Source organism: Ipomoea nil, unplaced genomic scaffold (assembly GCF_001879475.1).
Source record: "Ipomoea nil cultivar Tokyo-kokei standard unplaced genomic scaffold, Asagao_1.1 scaffold2926, whole genome shotgun sequence".
Lineage (NCBI taxonomy): Eukaryota > Viridiplantae > Streptophyta > Magnoliopsida > Solanales > Convolvulaceae > Ipomoea > Ipomoea nil.
Genome location: NW_017619354.1, coordinates 2,075,615 through 2,096,222, shown reverse-complemented (window position 1 = coordinate 2,096,222; position 20,608 = coordinate 2,075,615). Strand labels below are relative to the sequence as shown.

The 20,608-nt window shown below is 32.4% G+C and overlaps 1 protein-coding gene across 1 annotated transcript; it reads right to left on the bottom strand.

The window, feature by feature from the left end:
* Positions 1–12,008: 12,008 nt before the first annotated feature.
* On the bottom strand, positions 12,009–12,926 carry LOC109161761 (B-box zinc finger protein 20-like). The gene is made up of 2 exons (XM_019310264.1): positions 12,589–12,926; positions 12,009–12,513 (listed from the first exon to the last, which is right to left on the bottom strand). Exons 1-2 carry the CDS (start codon positions 12,772–12,774, stop codon positions 12,097–12,099), a joined length of 603 nt encoding a protein of 200 aa, XP_019165809.1. The 5' UTR covers positions 12,775–12,926; the 3' UTR covers positions 12,009–12,096.
* Positions 12,927–20,608: the final 7,682 nt, after the last annotated feature.

Sequence of the window (20,608 nt, the reverse complement as noted above, 5' to 3'; positions counted from 1 at the left end):
AATATAATAATATTATTATATTATATAGTATATATTACACGGCTCGCGAGCGGTTCGACTAGTCACGAGCCTAGAATATTTAGGCTCGGCTCGTGCTCGAGCCGAGCGGCTCACGAACGACTCGGCTCCTCTTATATAGAGAATGGCGGAGAGCACTCTAACTGCGGAGAAGTCTGACGAGAATGGCTGTCGGCGGAGATGTCTTAGTTCGCAATTTTGTCTGAGGGAAATTTTGTCTTAGTTCGCAATTTTGTCTTAGAGGGAAGACAAAAATTTCGTTCCCAATTTTGTCTTAGAGGGAAATTTCGTAAAAAAATATTAGTTTTATTACCCGGGTCGCTAGACCCGGCCAATTAAAATAGTACCGGGTATGAACATAGATTTCAATTCAAAAATTATGAATATATAGTTCGGTAATTATGAACATAGAACAATGTGCACCATGCATGGTGCACATGGTTGCACAACATAATTTGCCCTTTATTACCCGGAGGTTTATTACCCAGACAACTCACGGCCCAATTATATTACAAAGCTAAGATCGCGGCAAAAGAAATGGGATATAGCTAACTGTACGGCATCGATCAACTACTCTTTTATATCCATTCTCCACGTGTCCCATGCATGCCGGAAGGGTCGATTACCAACATATAGCTAACCTTGTTAGTTATGCGCTAGCCGGAATGGTCGATTACCAACCCCGGCCCCTATCATACCGCCCTTAACCCCTACACACCATACCGCACCATTCTGAACACCACACCGCACCGCGCAGGGCTGTTTTAGGCCATGTCGGACCGGCGCGACCGCACAGGGCCCCCAATTTTTTTAAAAAATATTATAAATATAATCTATTGTTTTTTATACTTGATAATTATTATTATTATTTTTTAATTCATAGATTGGTCTTAATTGTAATATAATTGAAAATAAAACTTTAATGAATTTACTTTGAAATTTTGGTGAATAATTTTATATTTAAATATGAACGAAAATAGAACTATTAAATTAACATTTGAATTGTATTCTTTCTTTGTTAAATTATAGGTAAAAATAAGGTGTAACACTTTAGTACACAAGAGTTGGTGTGACTTGATGGATTTAGCTTTGTTTGTTATGTTAAAGGTTTTGGGTTCCATCTTTCATGGTGCCATTCTTAACTTATTTTATACAATCATTGTTTTGGTTCTCAAAGACAACACATAAGCGAACTGGTAATATACTAGATGTTGCGCTTGAATACATAAGTGTTGGTGCGGCTTAGTGGGTTTAGCTTAGTTTATAATGTTAGAGGTCTTAGGTTCTATTCTTCTTGGAGGGAATTCTTTAACTATTTCCTAAAATTGTTGTCTTGGTTTTAACAAACAACACAGAAGCAACCCACTTATATATCAGATGTTGCACCTTTAGACATAAGAGTTTGTGTTGCTTAGTTGGTTAGATTGCTTACTTGTTAAGGTTGGGGTCATAGGTTCGACTCTTGTTGTTAAAATCTTTGTCTTTATTTTATATACCTGTTAAATAATAATGCGCAAAGACAACGGTTTTTTAAAATCGTTGTCTTTATAGTGTTGTGTATTCAAATACGCTTAAAGACAACATACCAAAGACAACGGTTTTATAAAACCGTTGTCTTAAACAAATAAAGAATGCGCAACGACAACGGTTATATAAAACCGTTGTCGTTTTTGTGTTGTGTATTTGAGTACGCCCAACGACAACACACCAGCGACAACGGTTAAATAAAACCGTTGTCTTTTTTCAAAAAAAGAGCGCACGAAGACAACGGTTTTAAACAACCGTTGTCTTTCTAGTGTTGTGTATTCCAGTGCGCTTAAAGACAACACACCAACGACAACAGTTAAAAAAACCGTTGTCTTATTTAATAAAAAATGCACATAGACAACAGTTTTAAAAAACCGTTGTCGTTGTGGTGTTGTCTTTTCACAAAATGCACAAAGACAACACACTTATAACAACGGTTAAGTAAAAACCGTTGTCTTTGACAAAAGTGTTGTATCAAAGACAACGGTTTTGGACCAAACTGTTGTCTTTTATACAAAAGACAACACTTTTCTTAAAAACTGTTGTCTTTCTAGTGTTGTCTATGTGCATTTTTCTTGTAGTGGAGGTTCGTACAAGGTAAGTAGGGTTGACGTAAAGTCAAGTCTAAAGGTGGGATAGGGCTGACGTAGTGCTGGAGCAGTTGCCTGCTTATTACGCTAAACCGTCTAGACTAATTAAGGAAGCTACTTAAATGAACGAAGATAGCCTCCGCAGAATCAGATGATATCCGTCTCTAGATACGTACCCGGCCTGGAACGCCCCGACCGCCGTGGGGATGCCTTCAGGGGCTCCCTCCCCCGGGCAGGGACGCTCCACCTGCGAAGCCTGGTCGTCCACCTTAATCCCGCGGGGTATTCAGCCGGAGACACACCGGTTGCCGGGGCTGGTCGGTCTATCCGCGCGGATCAAGCCCCACCTGGGTGAACGTCTGCCGCTAGGGCTGGCTAGTTAGCAAAAGATGAATAGATGTTGCCATAGGACGCCTTGCAAGATGAGGGGGGGGGGGGTGCTTGGAGATTCTCCATCTGCTAAGTATCGGGCCATGCCTTGACTCGACTGCCTAGTCACGCCTTCCCGTCCGGCTGGCTATTTTTGTAACACCCCCGATTTTCAACAACTTTTAAAACCAATTAAAGCTTAAGGAAGAGATAAAGTCTACTCATTAAAATTAAATAAAGCGTAAGCTAATAAACAAGTACGAGAAATATTATGCCACACCTACACATCTATAGGTGCACATGCTAAGTCTAAACAAAACGTCATAATCATACTTATAAAAATCCACGGCTCACAGGCCACAAGTCTAACTAACAAAAACGGACATGTTTATCAATGCACCTAAATGATGGCCCTGTTACTAATCCTAACTAATTGTAAAAGGTTATACTATACAAAATCATTAATTTCATATCTTCCTTAGAAAATGAGTCTTCAAAGTAGTTGTGCAATATATAATAATTTTTTTTATTATAATAACAAATTTTATTCGTGAATCGCAGGCGCATCATACGGGTAATTAGCTAGGTTCGATTCGGAACAACTACTAGTATTAGCTTAAAATTAGAATTATAATATTTACAAATAGTGTATGTTCTTTTTCACATTTATTTTGATTCTCACATATAAGTATATATGATCGCGATTTGTTTTTTTTTTTTTATTTTGAACTGCCGGTTCACGGTTTTGAATTCAGTTTGAACTGCTGGTTCAAACTTTCTTTTAATTTTTTTATTTTTAAAATAGTCTAAATTCAATAATTAATGTATTTTATTTTTCAGTTCAGAATATTAACCGATAGTTTTGATTCGCGATTTTAATAAACTCTAAATATCGAGTTCTGGTTCTAAATTGTAATCAGAACTTTTATGTTTGGTTGCTATAGTGTTTGTTCGGTTTGAACCAAATCGTGGTCTTAATTTGTTGGAGAATAAAATATTTATTTTAAGAGTAAATATGTTCATTTAACATATCAGGAATTGACACTTAAATAATTTAGGAGAAAAAAGTACAATCTATATATATATAAAAGTAAAATCCTCCTAACAAATTTTCCCTCCAAAACTTTTGTAGTAAAACTTATTTGGTAAGTAAATGTCAAATGGAAAATAAATAAATAAATAAATAAATAATGTTATTACCTTAAATAAATAAATTATTATACTTTCCCTTAAATAAATAAATTATTATACTTTCCTTTTGAATTAGTATTTTCTACCTATAAATACAATGGCTTCTTCAATCAAAGAATCTCAGACTCATCTATCTGCTTTCTTTTTGTATATGAATTTTTTACATTTTTCTAACTATATTCTCACATACTTCAATATGTTTTGCAGTTTATATCATTTGGTATGAGTTTGAAGATACTTAAGGAGGCTCTGCTTCAACAAAAGGAAATTGAGGAGGAAGAACATTTGTAACAGAACCCTATTGGTTTAGTTTTTATGGAAGATTGTAGAGATGCGATCGAGGATGATAAAGACGGTAATTTTGATAATTTTGTAAGATTTTCTGAAACTTAGAGTTAGTATGTTGACTTCGAGATTTGTACATGCCATTCAAGTTTCTATGTTTTTTTTTTTTACCAAGCAGAGTTCATTTTACAGCATTTCACAGCATTTTTATATATATCATTTGAGTAGAGTGTTTGTTTAACCTATTAAAAATCTCGCTATATTTGATTTTTTTCTAAATTTTTGTAAAACACAAAAATAATGATTATTTAAAAAGAAGAAATAAATAACAAATACAATTTTAGATTTTGTGTTACTCCATTCACATATTAGTATAAATAAATAAAAAAGTAATAAAATAAAATACAAAGGAAATATAAATTTTTAACCAAAAATTTAATTAGAGAAACCTCCCAAAAAAATCCACGTTGTACTGAACCCAAATAAAAAAATACTGGCAATGGCACAATCATAGGGATCAAAGGGAACAGTGGAAGACCCAGAAATCTAGACATCATTGATGTACCGAACAGTGATGGGAGACTCAGAAATAGGAATATCATTATGAATGAAAACGGAGATTTTCTTGACACCCGAATTTAATTTAAGGAGAAGTTTACTCTTTAGTACAAATGTCTCCTCAATGGATTTTGTATGGTCATATAGAGTGTATTTGTACACCATGGATGAGTTCAAAAACGCATAATATTGAAATTATAAAATGGTAAGAGATCTCAAAAAAGGTAAAACTTTTAAATTTTCAGTTAATACAAAAAATGTTATAATCGCCGAAAATATATATCTTTAACTTTAGACAAAAATTAAAAATGAAATCATAAACAATTTTAATAATTGACTATTTCATTTCTATGTTTCTTGAAAAATGATGGGCATGAACAGGCTGACTCATCGTGAAATATAGTAATTAATGAATTACCATTAAAATTAGTATAGTAATGAAAGAATTATCATTTGTATGTTGACATTTTCCCCCGTTTATTACCATTCAAATGTTTGATACCAAAAATTATACTATATAGACACAAAATATGCATATATGGTAAATATGCAATTTATATATATATGCCCCTAAGTTTTGGGGATAAACTTGGTTAGGAGGATTTTACTTTTAATTATATATAGATATAGATTATTCTCATAATTTTTCTTTCCTTCTTTTGTGTTATTATTATGGTAATTTTATGGTAATGTATTTAAACATTGGAAGAAAACAAATGTTATAATTAATGAAATTATTGTGGTAATTGCCACAATATTTGGTAATAATAATTAATATAATTAATGAAATTGAGAAGTAAATGATTTCTTTCGTAGACATATTTGTGACACTTTCATTAAATTATAATTAATAAAATATGAAATATAATTAAAGAAATGAAATTATAAAATTAACAAAGCATGAATATTTATAATTTTTTTTAAATATACATACATATACTCTTTAAATTTCTAAATATAATTTTTTAAGTATAAATCTACCAATATAAATTATAATTAATGAAATTATATTATAGGACTTTCCTATATACATATTAATAAATATTATGTGTATATACAAAGTATTATACAATCATAAAAGGATATGCGTCCGATTAGAATATTTATTTATTCATACAAAATTTAGAATTTACATTTTTTTTATTGATTTCTAAATACAATTCTCTTAGTTTTTATTATTCATATTTTTAAATTTCATATATACATATGAAATACAATTTAGAATAAATCAACTTAATTATATGATTTTTTTTATAAATTTATCTAAATATGTACATGATTAGAGAATATATTAACCATACAAAATTTAAATTTTAATTTTGTATGTTATGAAATAGATACTTGACTAAATATATAAAAGTCCAACTATATTATTATATTGTACATTTTAACATCTTTTTATTTTTTCTATTTTTATTTTAAATTCATAATAACAAAAATAAAATTCTGTGCAATGCATAGATAAAACACTATATTTAAAAAATAAAATTTGATAAATATCATAAATTAATTAGTAAAATATCATTTATGTTTATAATAATTAAATAAAAAATAAATAATTCAACTATGTGAACCAATAATAATAATAATAATAATAATAATAATAATAATAATAATAATAATAATAATAATAATAATTGGTAATATTATTGTTCAATATAATATTTTTTTAAAAAAAAAACTTATTTTAATTGTTAATGTATATTCTATATTAATCTATATTTATATTCTATATTAATTAATAAAAACAAATCATCCTTTACAAACTCCCGCCTAAACAATTAATAATAATATGAAAAAAATGAAAAAGAATGGAAGGAAGTCGTACCCCCAAACAATTAATAATAATATTGGAAAGAAAATTAATAATAATATGTAAATATGGAAAATAATGGAAGGAAATATTATTCATGTGAATGTTTTCTACACTCTGAAAAATGAAAAAGAATCAATAAGCAGTATAAGGAAAATAATCATTAAGATATTTTACTATTAATCTTTTACGGAAGATTTTGTGTAAAAAATAGAAAACGAATTGTTATTACTAATTTAGTCTTATTTTACTATTAATCTTTATGAAAAATTCTGCGTAAAAAAATGTAATAAAATCGGTTATTAATAATTTAGCTTAATTTTACTATATTAATCTTTAAGAAAAATTCTGCGTAAAAAATGTAATAGAATCGGTTATTAATAATTTAGCTTTATTTTACTATTAATCTTTAAGGAAGATTTTGTTAAAAAATAAAATAGAATTAATTATTAATAATTTAAATTTAAATTAAAGTACATATATTTTCCTATCCATAATACAATTTTACTTACTGTTTTACAAAATCTTCAAATAATAATTGGTAATATTATTGTTCAATTATAATAAAAACTTTAATTTTAATTGGTAATCTATATTCTATATTAATTAATAAAAACAATATCCTCATTTACAAGTTCCCGCCTAAACAATTAATAATAATATGAAAAAATAGAAATGAATGGAAGGAAGCCGTACGCCAAAACAATATAGAATAATATTGGGAAGGATATTAATAATAATATGGAAAAATAGAAATGAATGGAAGTAAATGTTAGCCATGTGAATTTTTTCTACACTCTGAAAAATGAAAAAGAATCAATAAGCAGTATAAGAAAAAGAATCATTAAGATACTATTAATCTTTTAGAAAAGATTTTGCATAAAAAATTGAGCATTATTTTACTATATTAATCTTTAAGAAAAATTCTGCGTAAAAAAATATAATAGAATCGGTTATTAATAAGTTAGCTTCATTTTACTATTAATCTTTAAGGAATATTTTGTTTAAAAAATGAGATAGAATCAATTTATCTATATCTATATATATATAATTAAAAACAAAATCATCCTAATCCATTTTCCCCCCCAAACTTTTGTAGTAAAGCTTATTTGGTAAGTAAATCTCAAATGGAAATTAAATAAAATCTATTAATTCATAAATAATAATAATAATAATAATAATAATAATAATACTAATAATAATAATAATAATAATAATAATAATAATAATAATAATAATCCAAACAAAACTATATACAAATTAAAATTAAAATTAAAAAAAAAAAGAAAAAAAAAAAAAGACAAAGGTGGCTCCCCTTTTTAAATGATGTGGGATCATTTTGATCCCACATTGAAAATGTTTAGAAAGAGGAGCTCTTGAGCTCCTCTATATAAGATGATCATTGCTCTTCTTACAAACATATAATTGCTTGCCCATCAATGTGGGCAAGTTTTGAGAAGTCCAAAGACTCTTTTTTTTTTTAGTATTATTGACTCGACAAATTATGCTGTGGCACCGTGGCCACCTTGCAAAGTAGACACAATTTAAAAATTGTTCATAATTATGAATATATAGTTCTATAATTATAAACATAGTGTTGTGAACATTATTATAAATATATAGTTATGTAATTATGAATATAGAGATTTAATAATTGTGAATATGAAATTAAAAAATTAGGAATATATATATATATATATATATATATCCAAACAAAACGATATACAAACATTTATTATAATAATAATAATAATAATAATAATAATAATAATAATAATAATAATAATAATAATCATCATCATCATCATCCAAGCTCCCTTTGTAAATGATGTTGGATCATTTTGATCCCACATTGAAAATGTTTGAAAAAAGAGCTCTTGAGCTCCTCTATATAAGAGGAGCAATGCACTTCTTACAAATATAATTGTTTGTCCATCAATGTGGACAAGTATTAAGAAGTCCAAAGGCAAATATTTTATTTTTTGAGTACTATTGACACGTCAAATTATGTTGTGGAGATCGTGTCCATAATTATATATATAGTTCAAAAATTATTAATATATAGTTCTAAAATTATGAATATGGTGTTGTGAATATATAGTTATGTAATTGTGAATATAGAGACTCAATAATTGTGAATATGAAGTTTAAAAATTATGAATATATAGCTTTATAATTATGAAATATAGTTTAGTAATTATGAACATAGAGCTTTGTAATTGTGAATATAGAGTTCAATAATTATGAATATGAAGTTCAAAGATTCTGAATATTTAGCTTTATAATTATGAACATATAGTTCAGTAATTATGAACATAGAATTGTGTCCACCTTGCAAAGTGGACACGGTTCCACAGCATAATTATTCGATTCACCGTGTTACATGTAGTATCTGTTCATATAGACTTACTCAACCTATTGAAGCCCACGTTTCAAAAGGCTCTTATTTAAGAAACCTTATTTTAATGGTTTCTTATTTTAGTTTTTTTTTTTTAATTTATTAGGGGGTTTTACTAAGATTAACCCAAAATGTATATGTGTTGTTTTTAGCAGTTTGGAGCAAATTGTTAAGTTATTAAATAATATTTTTGATGTTTTGATTAAATATAAAATGTTAAACAAGCGAATTTTTTAAAATTTTGGAGAATTCTCCAAATTATCAAATTACAATAACAACAACTACAACAATAACAATAACAATAACAACAACAACAACAACAACAACAACAACAATAATAATAATAATAATAATAATAATAATAATAATAATAATAATAATCCAAACAAAACTATATACAAAATAAAATTAAAATTAAAAAAAAAAAAAAAAAAACAAGAAAAAACAAAGAGGAGTCACCGACTCATTTTGTAAATGATATGGATCATTTTGATCACACATTGAAAATGTTTGAAACGAGAGAGCTTATCTATATAAGAGGAGCAAAACTCCTCTTACAAACATAATTACTTGCACATCGATGTGGGTAAGTATTAAGTAGTCAAAAGGTTCTTATTTAAGAAGCTTTAGCGTTGTCTTCTTATTTTAGTTTTTATTAATTTATTTATTTATTATTAGTGGGGGTTTGGATAGATTAACCCAAAATGTATGTGTTGTTTTAGTTTTTAGCAGTCTGGAGCAAATTGCTAAGTTATTAAATAATATTTTGATTTTTTGATTAAATATAAAATATTAAACAGACGAATTTCTTAAAATTTTGGTGAATTTGTCAAATAATCAAATTACAACAAAACAACAACAATAATAATAATAACAATAATAATAATAATAATAATAATCCAAACAAAACTATATACAAAATAAAATTAAAATTAACATTAAAAAAAAAAAAAAGGCAAAGGGGAGCCACATGCTCCCTTTGTAAATGATGTGGGTTCATTTTCATCACAAATTGAAAATGTTTGAAAAGATGAGCTCCTGAGCTCTTCTATATAAGAGGTACAAACATAATTGTTTGCTCATCGATGTGGCGAGTATTGAGAAGTCAAAAGGTTTTTATTTAAGAAACCTTAGCTTTGTCTTCTTATTTTAGTTTTATTTATTTATTATTTATTATTTATTATTGGGGGTTAGGAAAGATTAACTCAAAATATATGTGTTGTTTTAGATTTTAGCAGTTTGGAGCAAATTACTTAGTTATTAAATAATAATTTTGGTGTTTTGATTAAAGATAAATTGTTAAAATGATGAATTTGTCAATAATAATAATAATAATAATAATAATAATAATAATAATAATAATAATAATAATAATAATAAAAAACGATATACAAAATAAAATTAAAATTAAAAAAAAAAAAAAAAAAAAAAAAAAGGAGAAGGCAAAAGGAAGTCACGGGCTCCTTTTGTAAATGATGTGGGATCATTTTGATATCACATTGAAAATGTTTGAAAAGAGGAGCAATGTTCCTCTTACAAACATAATTGCTTGCCCATCAATGTAGGCAAGTAACCTGAAGGGTGTGGTTGAGTGTAAAGGACTCATCCATCCTTAACCAAAGGTCAAGGGTTCGATCCTTGGATTTGGGAATGGAGCAGCCTTAAATCTCTAAGCCAGCTGTTCCACCCAAAAGAGGTGTCCTTGGATTTGGGAATGGAGCAGCCTTAAATCTCTAAGCCAGCTGTCCCACCCAAAAGAGGTGCTTACAATTTAGCGAGGGGATTAGTCACTGTGTCCAACGGTGGAAACCCTGGGTTTACCAAAAAAAAAAAAAAAAAATCAATGTGGGCAAGTATTGAGAAGTCCAAAGTCTTTTTTTTTTTTTTTTTTTTTGGTTAGAAGTAAAGGAAAATTAAAAATGGAAAGGAAATATTTTAATAATAATATTTTACATAATCAAATAGTAAATACATATTTTAAAAAATAGTAAAGATAAATAAAAAATAGAACGAAAATATTTCATTAATAATATTTTACATCATCAAATTAAAATGGAACGAAAATTATGTAAAAATATCACTGCATCTATATTCTAATTGACTGATTGATTGGAAATAAAAAAGAATAATTAACTGAAAATGAATCTAATATTACTAATTGACTGAAAATATAAAAGGAAATGAATATTAATAATTGACTGCAAATAAAAAATGATCTATAATTGACTAAAAAATCATTTCATTTTAATTAAAAATGGAATGAAAATTAAAAATTGGAGGAAAATATTCCAATAATAATATTCTACATTATCAATAGTAAATGCATATTTTAAACAATAGTAAAGGTAAATTAAAAATGGAACGGAAGTTAGGTAAAAATATCACTGCATTTGATATTCTAATTGATTGAAAATAAAACAGAATAATTGGCTGAAAATGAATCTGATATTACGAATTGACTGAAAATATAAAAGGATAACTAATTGAGTGATATTCTACCATTATATATTTTCACCAAAGTAACCCGTCCTGATGGAGAAGATGTTAGCTCTAGACGAAGATGAACAAGATTGTGTTGTCACTACCAATGTCGTCTACAAAGAGGTTTCAATAATGTGTAAATATAATCGATAATATTAATTTTTTTTAAATGAAAAATTGCTATATATCTAGACAATATATATATATATATATATATATATATATATATATATATATATCTTCCATACAAATGAATATGGATAGCAATTCATTCCTATAACTGAGTTGTTAGAGAACAAGCACATTTACCTAATGTATGAAAATACTAAACAATGATAAATAAAATCTTCAAAATTATAGGACCGCATCCGTACATCTAGACATTAGCTATTAATTTGAGCAATTATTTGCACAAATTCAAGCAATGATAACATCAAAATATATAAACGATTCAAATCATATCTTTAAGTGCACTATATAATATTTGATGTTCTAATTTAAATAATTATTTATCGATTCATATATTCTTAATATATTACAACATATTCATTCCGTGCATCGCACGGGTGCAAATACTAGTAAGTATATAACGCCGAGAAAAATATTTATTATTTTCTCTACTAGTTTTATAGTATGTTTTAGAAAATGTAACTTTATGTGCACAACTCAAACTTATGCCCATTATCGTTAGATTGATTTGGGGATTAACAGGCCGTTTGGCTTACAGAATTGCAATCTCAATATTCTGGGTCTTGGCATGACAGAACTAATTGTCTAGTTTTGCAGAATTGAAGTGATCTGATCTTCCCAATTTTATAGCCACACTGCAATTAATTGCAGAATTGCACATACAATTAAAAATGTTTTTACGTACAAAAACCAGAAGACAAATGGTCAAGAAAATCCTCGACGTGCCATCCCGGAAGGGTCTGAGTCAAGTACTCCGATATGCTACTAGTATCGGAAAGGGAACCCTCTGGACTCGTTGTAGGTTTGGGTTCTGTCATGTTCGAATTTGGCCAGGAGATGTGATCAGAAGTCGGAGAGCTATTGATCTCCGGCGTACGATGATGATTTGCGTGGTAGCCGACAACATTTGACGCGGAAGCGCTGGGGGAGGAGCTGCAGGATTGATACGAGGCGGCGGTTGTCGACAGCGTTACTCCGGTGAGAAGAAACCTGCTGTGTTTTTGGGTATGTTGGTTTGTTCTGTGTATTTGCGAGTCGCATTCTCTGCACAGGATTGCCCTGTCTTCCTTACAGAACACAAATGCACGCCGTTCCTGTCAAAAATGTGTTCTGTCTCAACTAAAAATCTAATCAGTGTTAACTAAAAGTCTAAACTGATAGATAATTACCTGACAGATGTCGCAGTGCGGGTATTGTTTGAGGGGAGGACGGAGGAGGGGGAAACGGAGGTGTTTACCGGCGAGCTTGTTGGCGTCATGGACGTGGTGGTTGCAAGCTTCGCAGAGCGCTGCCTCGTCGGCGGTGCAGAAAATCGACGCCTCTTCCTTTTCACAAACGTCGCACTGGATCTTCATTCTCTGATCTCTCTCTCTCTCTTTGATTGTGGTTGAATTTAGCTTTGGTTAGCCGTGTGTGACTAGTGGCTTGGTGGTATATAGCGTGAGAGTGAAGTGGGAAAGAGACGAAGTGGTATGGGCATGTGAGTAGGGGGGAAACAGCTAAGCACCCAAGCTCGCTCCCACTAGCTCTTTCTATCTTAGACACTCTAATCATCGTTAAATAATCATTACATTACATATTGAAATGACGATTCTACTACTCAGTTGATTAAGGGAAAATGGCAGAAATGCATAGGAAAGGCATGTATTTCTCAAAATGTGCCTCTTTTTTTTTTTTTTTTTTTTTTTTTTTTTTTTTACAAAAATGTGTAAAAGACCTTTTCACTTGCGTTTTATTATATCTCCGGTCAAACTTAAAATGCAAGTGAGACTTTCTCAATTTCTCCGACAAAAACTTATTGCCTTCTCCTTCGCCGAAGAAACAAGCGACCAGTTTTGGTGGCCGGTTTATCCGGCGAAGGAGAAGGCAACCAAACTGGTCGCCTTCTCCCTCGTTGGAGAAACCATCGACCAGTTTTTGTTGCCGGCTTCTCTAGCGAAGGAGAAGGCCACTGGTTGCCTTCTCCTTCGCCGGAGAAGCCAGCGACATCATTTTTTGTCACTGGTTTCTCCAGCAAAGGAGTGACCTTCTCCTTCGTCGACCAAAACTAGTCTGGTTTTTCCGACGAAGGAGAAGGCGACCAGTTTGGTTGCCTTCTCCTTCGAAGGAGAAACCAAAATTTAAAAAAAAAAATTACTTTTTTCGAAAAACGCAAGTCCCACTTGCGTTTTAAGTTTGACCAGAAATATGATAAAATGCAAGTGGGAAAGGTCTTTTACACATTTTTTGTCAAAAAAAAAAAGGGGATACACATTTTGGGAAATGCATGCCCCCTCCTACACATTTATGTCATTTTTCCGTTGATTAACCAATTCAAAGGAAGATGCATAATATGTTTTACTATGGTTAGTTTTGTGACTTAATACTCAAAGGTTAGGTTGGCTTAGTTCATTGGTTTACTAGACAGTATTTGAGAGGAGAGAAGAAACTAAGGTTTAGATCTTGACAGCCGTAGTGTGGGGATTATGTTCAAAGTGGGCAGATGCCTTCTGCACATTGACATTTGACCCTATCTGTTGAGTCATTGAGTCACAATGACCTCCTATATTCTTTGTCGGACCGATGTGTGGGAGCCCTTAGGTTGTGAATTTTGATTCAACCTTAGCTTCTAGGAGAAAAATTGAAGGTAGAATTAGTACGCGGTGTATTGAATATTAATATATTAATGGAAATGTTGAACCTTTTGTAATCCCTTTTCCAAGGTTTATATACAACGACTTGTCCAAATTGCTCCCTTCAAAATTTAAAAATAGCCTTAGAGACTTTTGAGTTGATCATGTCAAGGACAAGACCATATCGAGATTGAAGACTCCAAACCCTGGATGAGAATGAGAATGAGAATTACCCATCGTCATCACCTAATTCGTGTACCATTAGGCCCGTGTTATTGTCACGAAATTCAAAATTATTTTCAATAAATCGAGGGCGGAGACATTCTCCTCGTCCCCACTCATCAAGTAGCAGCTGCAATATAATGTGCATGTTGGTATCTGACTTTAAGATAAGGGTTAGTGGAAGGGGGTAAAACCCTACCTTCAACTTACATGTTGGAACAAAAAGAGGTGGCCGGGTAATTTTACAGTCAATTCAGCATTCATTTTGTGCCTTTCACTCTCCTGGCCTGTCTGTCTGTCTCTTACCTGGTGTTAATAAATGTATAGACAAGTTGCAGTTGGGTGTAGAGGCTATTTTTAGATTTTAGCCGGCCTAGCTTAGCCACACAGTTTTGGATCTTCAAACTCTAGATAGGGCAACTCTGCATTGGATATGCTATCTGCTCATTTTGATTCATATTTATTTGAAACTGTTATTGTTAATGCGTTTATATTACTCCATATAAATGTATAGTAGGCCCAAATTCCAGAGTTTCCCACTGATGCTGTTCCTCAAAGAAGACAAGGACAAAAAACACTTTTTCAGATTGGGATATGGATGATCTTTACAGCATCTTACAAACACTTATAAAATTATAAAATGCGTCTCTTTTGGCTCTGATCTGCAACTTGGACACCTCATTAATTAATTGGTTGAGAAGATAAGGTCATGAGAACAGAATAAATTGACAACATCATTTCTTGCCAATACTTTAGCTTGTCACAAAGAATCTTTTTAATGTAATTTATATATATTTTTTGCATGATTTGTAGACTATTATACAAATATTCAACTTTAAATAATAATGACAAGTCACCCAAAAGCATAATATACATCTTCTCTGCATGATTTATAGATTATTACACAAGTATCATCTTAAATAGTTGTTCCAGATTTTTATCATTATACAATATAATTCATCCCTGATTTCTCAATACTACTACTACTACTAATAATAATGATGATGATGGATTATATTGATCTGGGCGGTCCGACTCAAACAACCCAATAAAAAATAAATGGATAACGACAGAGGTAACGTAATGGAAAGGCAATGAATTGTAAATCACGGAGACAATGTGTATTAAGGCCCATGTCAAGCTATTACAAAGATAAGAATTGCATGCCTTAACAAGACAAAGTGAAAACATTTTATACCGAGCGACTCCCAACCACCCCGCGAGAAATGGGCGGGAGGTTATAACCGCGATGGACTGCACCCCGCGCCGTACGTATCACACCAGTCGAAGACCTGGCCCTTGACCGAGCACGGGGCTCGGCCATGCCCAGGTCCAGAGCCTCGGTGCTAATTGGATCCAATTTTCTTCGAGTTGATCCGCACCAGGTCAATTTATAATATATCTATCCAATAATAATATTAATAATTTAAAAGAAGTAGCATAACTGATTTTGTAATATGCAAGTTCCAATATCTCACATGGTGAGTGGAGTTTGGTTGATAAATAATCGTTATATCCTACACCACGGCGCACATAGCACTGTGCGCCGCGCGCCTCCCAAAACGACGTCGTTTTGGGGTCGTGTTGGGAGGCGCGGTAGGAAGTTGCTGAGATTATGTGTATTCGTTCACAACGTTATGTGTATTCGTTCACAACGTTATGTGTATTGGTTCATACAGTTATGTGTATTTTTTATACAATTATGTACATTGTTTTTATACAATTATGTACATCCGAATCAGAAAATTTGTGTGTATTATGTTAAGAGTTGATGTGTATTATGTTAAAAGTTTATGTTTATTATGTATTATGTTAGATTATGTGTATTATCTTTTAAAAAGAGTATGTATATTTTGTTATAACATTATGTATATTCATGTATAACATTATGTGTATTCAAGTATAACATTATGTACATTCTTGAACAACGGGTTTTTTTTTAAAGAAAAACCTACTGCCATTCACTGGGGTGAGAAATTTCAAAAAAAAATTAATTAAAACGACGTCGTTTTGCATCTGGACGCATAGTGCAATGTACGCCGTGGTGTAGGATATAAATTGCCGTCGATAAAACAGTGGTACTACTGGGCCATACGGAGCTTGGACAGTGCTGCTACTACTACAAGAAACTTGTATAAATAAATAAATATACTCGAAATCAAATATTCATTTTGATACTTTTTTTTTTTCATAAAAAGAAAGCAATTAACAAAATATTTTTCAACTAAGGCTATCTTCATCCCTAAAATTTCTCTCACTTTTTAAAATGGGTCCCACTTTCCCATCATAAAATTTAGAAATTATCTATTATTTCTCCTACATCCCTACCATTAATGTGCAATCCAACTATCAACTTAGGCTTTTAGTTGAGATGGAGCACATGCTTTAATTTGGTATCAGAGAAGCTGGAGAAGAGATGTTATGCTCTGAATGCTGCGGGAGGAAGAAGAAATGTTATGCGATGCTGAAGAAAAAGGAGGTGTTATGCGAGGAAGAAGAGATGATATGCTCTGACATTGAGGTATAAGAAAAAGGAGGAAGGTCTTGAAGTCGCAACACAGAAAATGACGGAGAAGACTAATTCCAAGGAGTTTCAGCTTAACAATTTGAAACAAAATTTGAAGAATGAAAAAGGAGGAAGGTCTTGAAGTCGCAACACAGAAGATGACGGAGAAGACATGCTTTAATTTGGTATCAGAGCCAGACCAAAGGTCATGGGTTCAAATCTCAGCGCCAATTTGGTATCAGAGCCAGACCAAAGGTCATAAGCGACTATGGTCCACGTGTTGCATGAGGCATGTTTTATTATCTGGTGATGCAGGCTGTTTTGTGGCATACAGAAAAGCCAAAAAATACACTTGAAGGCTATTTTGTGGCATATAGAAAAGCCAAAAAATACACTCGAAGGCTGTTTTGGGTGCTGACAATGTATGCCAACATTATACTGCAGGGTTGGCATGAGGTACCACAGGGTTGGCCCGGGCAGGGTTGGCCACAACAGGGTCGACCACAGCAGGATTTGAACCCACGACCTTTGGTCTGTCTCGGATACCAAATTAAAGCATGTGTTCCTTTTCCTATTTATACACTTCGGCTTTGTTTGGTAATCCGCGGCTAGCGGTTAACATGTAGCGAATTGTGTTTGCAGGTTTGACCAGCGGATTGTATTAGTGGTTTGTAAAAAAATATTTTGTAAAATTAGATAAAAAGACATATAATAATAATAATAATAATAATAATAATAATAATAATAATAATAATAATAATAATAATCATCATCATCATCATCATCATCATCATCATCATCATCATCATCATTATTGGTGTAAAATAAATATTCGAATTATTATTATTTGTGTAAATAATAATTAATAAATTATTATTTCCTTATAAAATTAGACAGAATTTCTAATGAACTTCTTCATTTAGAACTTTAGGTAACCTCTGATTTTTAATAACCTTACTTTTCAACAAATTTTTAGTAAAGTCCTAAACCAATTAAACCGGTTGCAACTGAAAAAATAACAAAAGAAAAATATGAAGAGACAAAAATGCCCTTACTAAAAGTCATAAGAAGGACTAAAAGTGTCCAAAAAATGATAGTTTAGGATGTCAAATGGTAGTTCGAGACTAAGTATTTTATTTATAAAGAAAGGAAATAACCTTATATACACACTACTTGCCTCAAGTGAAATTCGAACCTATCACATCTCATTTAGGAGAGCAACTGGGTACTAGTGGACCACAAGCCACTTGGTTTATAATATATATTTTAATATACTATAAGTACACAAAATGTATATTAATTAATAGTATGGTCCACACAGGATTGTTATATTATGGACCAACTCGTAAAATGGATATAATTGACCCATGCGCATGCCTTGGTCCAATGAAGTGGTTTTGGGTCCGAGCCCAAACTATCTGAAGGCGAGTCCGAAATCTGGCGACCAAATAATGTGGGGGTAGGGGACAGCTGTAGCTCCGCACGATGCAACAACGGAATTTCATATTTTCTCCACCGTGGTTCTTTGTATAAGTAGTTAAGTACGACCTGCCCTCTCTGTTGAGCATATAGCCATTAATGTGCAATCCAACTATCAACTTAGGCTTTTAGTTGAGATGGAACACATGCTTTAATTTGGTATCAGAGAAGCTGGAGAAGAGATGTTATGCTCTGAATGCTGCGGGAGGAAGAAGAGATGTTATGCGATGCTGAAGAAAAAGGAGGTGTTATGCGAGAAAGAAGAGATGTTATGCTCTGACATTGAGGTATAAGAAAAAGGAGGAAGGTCTTGAAGTCGCAACACAAAAGATCATGGAGAAGACTAATTCCAAGGAGTTTCAGTTTAACAATTTGAAACAAAATTTGAAGAATGAAAAAGGAGGAAGGTCTTGAAGTCGCAACACAGAAGATGACGGAGAAGACATGCTTTAATTTGGTATCAGAGCCAGACCAAAGGTCATAAGCGACTATGGTCCACGTGTTGCATGAGGCATGTTTTATTATCTGGTGATGCAGGCTATTTTGTGGCATACAGAAAAGCCAAAAAATACACTTGAAGGCTGTTTTGTGGCATACAGAAAAGCCAAAAAATACACTCGAAGGTTGTTTTGGGTGCTGACAATGTATGCCAACATTATACTGCAGGGTTGGCATGAGGCACCACAGGGTTGACCCGGGCAGGGTTGGCCACAGCAGGGTTGGCCCGGGCACCAAGTAGTTAAGTACGACATGCCCTCTCCATTGAGCATATAGCCATTAATGTGCAATCCAACTATCAGCTTAGGCTTTTAGTTGAGATGGAACACATGTTTTAATTTGGTATCAGAGCCAGACCAAAGGTCATGGGTTCGAACCATAAGCGTTTGGAATCCACCGCACACGTGAGGGGACGTGTTTGCGCCAGCGCCAATTTGGTATCAGAGCCAGACCAACGGTCATAAGTGGCTATATATGGTCGTGGGGGTGTCCCCTCACTCTCCCTCTTATGATAATGTGGGGGTGGGCACGATGCAACAACAGAATTTCATATTTTCTCCACCGTGGTTCTCTGTATAAATAGTTAAGTACGACCTGTCCTCTCTGTTGAGCATATAACCATTAATGTGCAATCCAACTATCAGCTTAGGCTTTTCGTTTAGATGGAGCACATGCTTTAATTTGGTATCAGAGTTAGACCAAATGTCATGGGTTCGAATCTCAGCGCCACCCATAAGCGTTTGGAATCCACCGCACACGTGAAGGGGCGTGTGGTCATGGAAGATCATGGGTTCAAATCTCGAATCTCGCCAATTTGGTACAGACCAAAGGTCACACGAAGTAGTTCCCGACGAGGAGGCCGTGCTTTAATTCTCTCATCACCCCTCATTCTCACTCTACCGAGATGCCGTTGAAGTGGTTCTCGATGATTCTCTCATCACCCCTCACTCTCCCTTTACCAACCCCTCACTCTCCCTTTACCAACTACTACCGAGATGCTGTGGTTCCGGATGAGGAGGCCGTGCTTTAATTCTCTCATCACCCCTCACTCTCCCTTTGCCAACTACTACCGAGATGCTGTTTAGCCTGAAGGTGCCTTTCCCGAGGGGAAGTCGAATCCAGGTCCCGATCGCAGGGCCACGTGAATCAATGGTTCGAAATATCAATAGGCTGGAGAAGGCCATTTTTGTTCTGGAAGCCGAACAAAGGAAGCTGGAGGAGAGATGTAATGCTCTGACATTGAGGTATAGGCTACTGAATGCGATGCTAAAGAAAAAGGAGGAAGGTCTTGAAGTCGCAACATAGAAGATGACGGAGAAGACTATTTCCAAGGAGTTTCAGCTTAACAATTTGAAACAAAATTTGAAGAATGCTGAGAAGTTCGTTTCAGCTATCAAAGGAGATCAGCAGGAGGGATAAGAGAGTGTCCATATAATTCTGTTTACTGATGTTTTAGCGGGATATATGGATTTTATCTAGGTATTTTGGTGATTTCTGATATGTTTTTGTTGTTGGGTGAATGTTATGATATCAATAAAAGTTCATGTTCTACTGAATGTCTGATATGTTTTTGTTGTTGAGACTCATGCGTTCAAAAATTAGCGTATAGAAACTTGATCTAGGACTATTCAAAATTCAACACATGATCATAAGACCACACAACTCCTAAATACGATCATACTAAATTTAGAAGGCATTGGATAAAACATGAATATATTACCCTATAAATTATTATTATCTTATTATCCAACAAAAATAGTACATGGGGGAGGGGGGGGGGGGGTGCATTTTGGGGTTTTGAACAAAAATATGAACAGTATAGGGGGTTAAGTCAATTTTTTGTGATTTGATATCTTCATTTTCCTTGTCTCC